This window comes from Symsagittifera roscoffensis, chromosome 4 (assembly GCF_963678635.1).
Source record: "Symsagittifera roscoffensis chromosome 4, txSymRosc1.1, whole genome shotgun sequence".
Classification (NCBI taxonomy): Eukaryota; Metazoa; Xenacoelomorpha; order Acoela; family Convolutidae; genus Symsagittifera; species Symsagittifera roscoffensis.
Genome location: NC_087065.1, coordinates 70,635,000 through 70,641,405, shown reverse-complemented (window position 1 = coordinate 70,641,405; position 6,406 = coordinate 70,635,000). Strand labels below are relative to the sequence as shown.

General features: G+C 35.6%; 1 protein-coding gene across 1 annotated transcript; it reads left to right on the top strand.

Moving 5' to 3' along the window:
• The first annotated feature begins 1,670 nt into the window (after window positions 1-1,670).
• Window positions 1,671-3,589, top strand: LOC134845008 (uncharacterized). Its single transcript, XM_063861839.1, has 3 exons — window positions 1,671-1,769; window positions 2,192-2,642; window positions 3,310-3,589. The coding sequence occupies exons 2-3, from the start codon at window positions 2,395-2,397 to the stop codon at window positions 3,587-3,589; spliced, it is 528 nt and encodes a 175-aa protein (XP_063717909.1). The 5' UTR covers window positions 1,671-1,769; window positions 2,192-2,394.
• Window positions 3,590-6,406: the final 2,817 nt, after the last annotated feature.

Sequence of the window (6,406 nt, the reverse complement as noted above, 5' to 3'; positions counted from 1 at the left end):
GAGGGGGCTTGATAACATCTTATTAGTCTTAATATTTTTTTCAATTAATTTTTTTCGTTTTTATTGGGATTGTTAGGTTTCGGGCTATTTAATATCGCCTTAGTTGTCTCATATTGTTTCATTTGGCGTGCAAATAATGTTGTTTGAGTGTTTTGAGGAAGACGGGGACTTTTCACAAGTCTTAATTCTTGATGATTTTTTGGCTAAAAAGGCTTTTGGCAAGGTATTTGTTACTGCTTGGTAAATTGTCTGGCTTCCGATGATTTTTTTCACATTCTACTGTCTTGGCATGTTTTTGTACCAAAACTAGCATTATTCATAATGATAGATCTATCTTTTTGCACATTTTCAATATTTTTTTTCGATTTTTTTGTGTAGTATCGCAAGTGGTGCAAAGCTCAGCTTCGCCTCTGTAGATTTGAGAGGTCACCCAAAGATTTCTAACGAAAACTGCTGAGGGATGCCTCAGAAAACAGTACAGTAGTGAAGTATATCTAATTTTAATTAAAATAACATAAGTTTTGAAGTTTTTTTTTATCACAAAAAAAGTGTCTTATCGGCCCATGCCTCGGAAACCAACAGTAAAATTAGAATCATTTTTAGTCAACAGTTAAAATAATCAACAGTTTAAGTAATCCATGTTGATTCTGCAAATTTCATCAGAAAAGATCCGAACAACCCAGTAAGGAATGAGCCATGAAGCCAGCTTAGCTGACAATTTGATCTTTTTTTTTCATACCATCCTGAAAGCTTATTGGTCCGAAATATGAGCCAAATGAAGTACCAAAAGTTGGTTAATTAGACGGATTTCATTAAGCTTGCTCTTTAAGTCATTCAAACAAAACTCAGTAGATTAATAAGCAAATAACATTGAACCGTCTTTTTGTGTTTGCGGTATGTTCATATAGCCAATGTGACGATTCGAGTTTCATTTCGGAGCGATTAAAACTTTTGACATTTAGTCGTTTCAAAATGCCACATGAATCCTTATCTAAACAATTTTTCAGGAATCGCAGGATTTGGTTATTGAGAACGAGGCCGGCGTCGGGCAGTTTGAAGTGATGAACTCGAGTGTGGCTGTTTTCAGTGGCGTTTCAGCCATCGAGCGCAGATACGTGTTCGATTCTCTCATACCCGGGATGCACTACAACAGCATAATAAAGTTAGAAATTTTTAAATATTTGAAACATTGTCTGAATTTTCTAGTTAGCATTTCAGTTTAGCTGTATGTTAGATATATCATCCTCAGTATTCAACTGCTTTTGAAACCATTTTGAACAATGTTTCTCTTGAAATAACGAACACGTACTATGAAAATATGAAACGGTTAAAAATAGTTCAAACGAAAATTTCATTCTGGTTTTCTCTGAAATGCAGAATTGTTTTTGGTATGTGACCTTAAAAGCTGCATAGATACTTAGGCCGGGAAGTTACACTTTTCGAAAAAGCATCTAGCGAAACATTTTTGATGGAAAAAATTTGCTTTTAAACTGATTTGGAATTTTTCAGAGCTTTCTTCAAGGACAACTTAAAGATCCAAACTCCACTGCAAACCCAAGACACCGTTGAACCTGCAAGACCCGCGCTAAAATCTGCCGAGTCTTTCGAGAAGAGTATAATAGTCAACTGGACGCTCGAAGGAGTTGCAGATAACTACCATATATGGAATACTCCTGGCGATGGCATTTGTGCTGGTTCACTTGAAGGCTACTGTGAAGTATATGTGCAGGAACATAGCCTGCAAATATCTGAATTGATTGCCGGAGAAGGTATATTAGAAATCAGAAAGTGTTCAGATTCGGTTTATTTTTAACGATGTTTTTTGCCTGTTCCCTCTCACGGATTTGACCCCCTCACCACTCAAAGGGTTCCCCTTTGGTACTAATTTATGACATCAATTTTCGGCCATCGAAGCCTAAAATGTCTCTTGAAGCACCTTCTGCGCCAATATGTTCTAATTGTGAAGTGGCAGTGCACTCCAAAAATCAACTTTTGACCGATTTTTTATTAAAATTTCAACTGCGTTTTAATCAAAATTTATGGTCTTTGTATTGCTTTTGGAGAGCTCCGAAAAAGTAGATCCGCCACTAAATTGAGAGAAACTTGTAATTTTTTTGTCAAATGAAAACATATTTCATTTAAAATATTTTTATGAATACCAGAAGATAGATGGAAGAAAAATCTTTTTCAGAATACACAATATTGCTCCAATCAATCAGCGACGGGAAGGAAAGTCGAGTTCTTGAGTTTCTTCTAGCTACTTACACTGATAACGCAACACTGCAAATAATCGCTGACATCAACGAGCCCACCAAACTAACCCTCATAATCACAACCGAGTCGGGAGTCGGATTCGAACACGAGATACGACTAAACACGACTGATGTCGTGCCTATGATTAAGCATCAGCCTTTCGGGTTGTACCAGCAAGTCGACTTTGCAGAGCTAAAAGCGGGAGGCTGGTACCAGTTCATAGTCACAGCTTTCAGTAAAGGGACAAAACCTATGACCCAAACTTACAAGATTGCCGAAGTGGGGTTTCCGGATGTTCCGGAACAGTTTTCATATTCGCCAACAGTGGACACTACAACCATAGATATTGGCTTCTATGTCGCGGGTGTTTACCATGGTTGGTACCTCAAGTAGGTTTGGTCCATTCCAACTCAAATATTGAAATGACAACACTCCTCTCTTTCAAATTTGCTAATCACATTATAAGTGAACTTTTTTCTGAAGCGGATCTAAATTAAGTAGCTTGTTTAAAATTCGTTCATATTCTGAAATGGTATCTCGAATATTGTAACTTTCAAACTGAAAACAAATTTTATATCTCAAGGAACGAAAGTTAGTAAGAGGCAAGATTGAGCAAGTAACAGATCTTTTACACCCGCGCAGGACCAGCCCCCCCCCCCCCCCCCCCCCACACACACACACACACACACATGCACGCTCATCTCAAAACTTCCATGTTTAATTTACTTTCGCATGCTACTATGGCTTCAAAAAGTTATTTTTCGCTGTAAAGTATGAAGAAAAAATGTGCTAAGAAAAATTAACGTGTTCACCATGCGAACTCTCAGTACCTTATGACAATGTTCATTTAACTTTTCAGAGTTTAAGCTCAAATGTGGGGGACTGACTTTTGGATTCAAATATTGGATTTTTGGGTTGGGGGAATTCAATCTTGGGATTCGGTTTTTGATGCAATTTTTTTTGCTTTTATATTAGATCTGCTCCTTTTATACAGGCACTCATTGTGTCGAAAGCAGTAAACATATAATATGAAATTCATCAATAATTTTTGTTAAGTGCGACTGAGGGAACCTGTAGTGTCCCTTGCATTCTTGACAGTTGGGTGAGTGACCATACTGTTTCTGACCTAACGCCTGGATCTTTATTCACCGCAACAATACAGGCGTTCGTAGACTACCCTGGCTTCGCGAGGCGGTTCGGGAACCCACTTGTTGTCGAAGAGGTGCTTGTACCGATGACACCCTGGAAAACTAACGAGCCTGTTGCGGACTCCGCGGCATCGGCTACATTTTATTTTGATACATCCGACATACGAGCTGGATTCCTTATCACGTAGGTTCAAACCGTTTGGAGATCTTACATTTCCCCTTTAGTGTTTCCAAGCAATCAAGAGCTTCCATTTTCAACTATGAAAGCTGATGTTGCATCTAAGCTGTTTATGAAACATTCTGGAATATTTTCAAACGCAGTATATATACAGATAAACTGATTGAATAAATTTAATGTTCTTCTTTGTAAAATGAAACGATAGCTTTAAATAGTAAATTCAAAACAATTTTCATTTTGTTTTTCAAAATTAAGCAATCTAAATACAGTCACGGGACATCGAAGTTGCAATTTTTTGATTTCAACGAGAAAATGAACGAACTTTTTCTTCAAGTTTTGTTTGTTTTCTCTGCAACTACCGGGCCAAAAATTGAGAAATCTTGTTTTGAAGGCGTAAATTAGCTAGCATATCATAACTTATTTTAGAGATGTTTTTGCTGTAGAAACAACCTCACAAACAATTTGAGTAATTTGAATTTTTGGGCTCAAATTAGTTCTCTAGGAAGCTGATGAGTTTGAAATACTCATTATGTTGCCTAAAAATGACAAATAACAGAATTAACAGAGTTAATTGGTCCTGCGTAAGAAAATAGCTATAATTTTATGATTAACTTCGAGCTGATGATCGATTTCAGGCATCAAAAAAATATATTCCAGCCATTATTTCGGAAAAATTAATGCTAAATTGAAGCACAGGAGTCTCATTAGCAGTTTCTTGTGGTGTGTAATTTTACTATAATATGATTTGAACCCGTACCGTTTTAACTTGAAAAATCTCGTTTTGAAGGAGCAAATTAGCCAGCATATCATATTTTTTAAGAGGTGCTCGTGCTGTGGAAACAACCACGCAAAAAATAAAAGAAATTTGAATTTATGGGTTCAAATTAGTTCTTTGGGAAGCTGATGAGCTTGACTTACTCATTATGCTGCCTAAAAGAGACAAATGAAAGAATTAACGGAGTTTCTTGGTTCGGCGTCGAAAAACGGTCATATATGTTTTCACGACACATACACTTAAAATTTTTGGGAGCTTCCCAAAGAACTAATTTGAACCATAAATTCAAATTTCTTTTATTTTTTGTGTGGTTGTTTCCACAGCAAGAGCACCTCTTAAAAAATTATGATATGCTGGCTAATTTGCGCCTTCAAAACGAGATTTTTCAAGTTTTGGCACAGTTAAGCCCTTTCAAATACTTTCATCCACTTTTATCAAAATTTGAACCCTGTTTTTTAGTTATTTGCAGAGAAAACGAGCAAAACGTGAAGAAGAAGTTCGTTCATTTTTTCGCTGAAATCAAAAATTTGCAACTTCTATTTATGTCACATGACGTAAAATTATCTTGCCAAACTTTACTGGTTGAAAAATTAAATAAATCAAATTTATTTTCGTTATCAAACTATATATTATTTCGAACGAACATAAATGATTTTCTTGTGTGAATAAAAACAGTTTTGCTGTATTTTGTAGGAGCTCCGTTGGTAGCTGTTCTGAGACATGCGAACACGGCGTATCAGCTGCTCAAAGCTTCCAAATCACAGGAGCTACCCCGCGTACCGTTTTAACTGTAACCATTCAGGCATTCAGCGAGTTTACCGGCCTCCCCAGACGACTCAGTGCTGCCGTTCTCACTATTGAAGTCATGATGCCAGCTCCTACTGCGCTGATGCAAACAGCTCCGCCAAATTCACAAGCAACAGTTGTCACTTTTTTCATTACCGGTACTAGTGCAGAACATGGAATTACTGTAACGTACGTATCTAAAACTGCAACTTTTGATTTGATTTTTTAAAGTCGAATCATATATAGCACAATTTGTAGCCTAAATAAACTGTTTCATTAACTTCATCTTTTAGTACAATAAAAAAGAATGGTCGACCAGTTTTTTAAACGTTTTTTTTTTCATATTCGAGCCGTTTTTTGTGCGTGGCAATAGGATAACAGGAAAGAAGAAAATTTAGAACGTTGGTAAATTAATCATTATAGCTTGCAGTTGTCTTAAAAATGAATAAAAAGACAAAAAAGCACAAATTAAGTTGAATTAAAAACTTTTGAATTTGTGATTTTTTTTGCAGAAAAAATAATATGTTTTGCCAATGATGAAATGAAATTTCCCCGATCAAATGAAAGCTTATTTATTATAATGGCTAATCGCTTGCTTTACCTGCTCGAAATTAGAAAAAGATTCAAAATTTCAAACCCATGTTGTCGACACTGGTATTATTTGTAAAAAAAATTTAAATAACATTTGAATTTCTGCAAAAAAAAGGCTTCATTTAGAAATATCCCAATCATCTGAACTTGTTTTCATTCCGATTTTACACGAAACAAAAATAACCAAGACTTGGTTCCAATCTTGGTGCAATCAAACACTGTGGCACAATTTTTTTCGGATTATAAATAATGACACATTTGGCATCATTTTTGTTATGACCAATTCATGAAAAAAGAATTAACTTTGAGTTTTCAAGCTTTGGATTGTTTTTTGTCTTACATTTTACGAATTTACATTACAATCGCCATCCCTATGGTATCTACTCATTAATTCCCACCACTATAAATAAAAGCAGAAAATTAGCATTAAAGCGTTCCATGTAAAATTCGAATTTTTTTACAAACTGATTGGTCTCGACTAATTTAGCCTAACTAAACAATTGTTAAGTAATTTTAATACTTGTAAGGGGGTAATTTCACTAAACATTTTTTGTTGCGACTTTCGAAAAAAATTAGGAATATATCTGCTTGGGGTGATTTTTTATATTTTCAGACCAACTTCACAAAGAAAATTTGAAAATTGTGGGAATCAACTGGAATTTGAGTTTTGCCGAG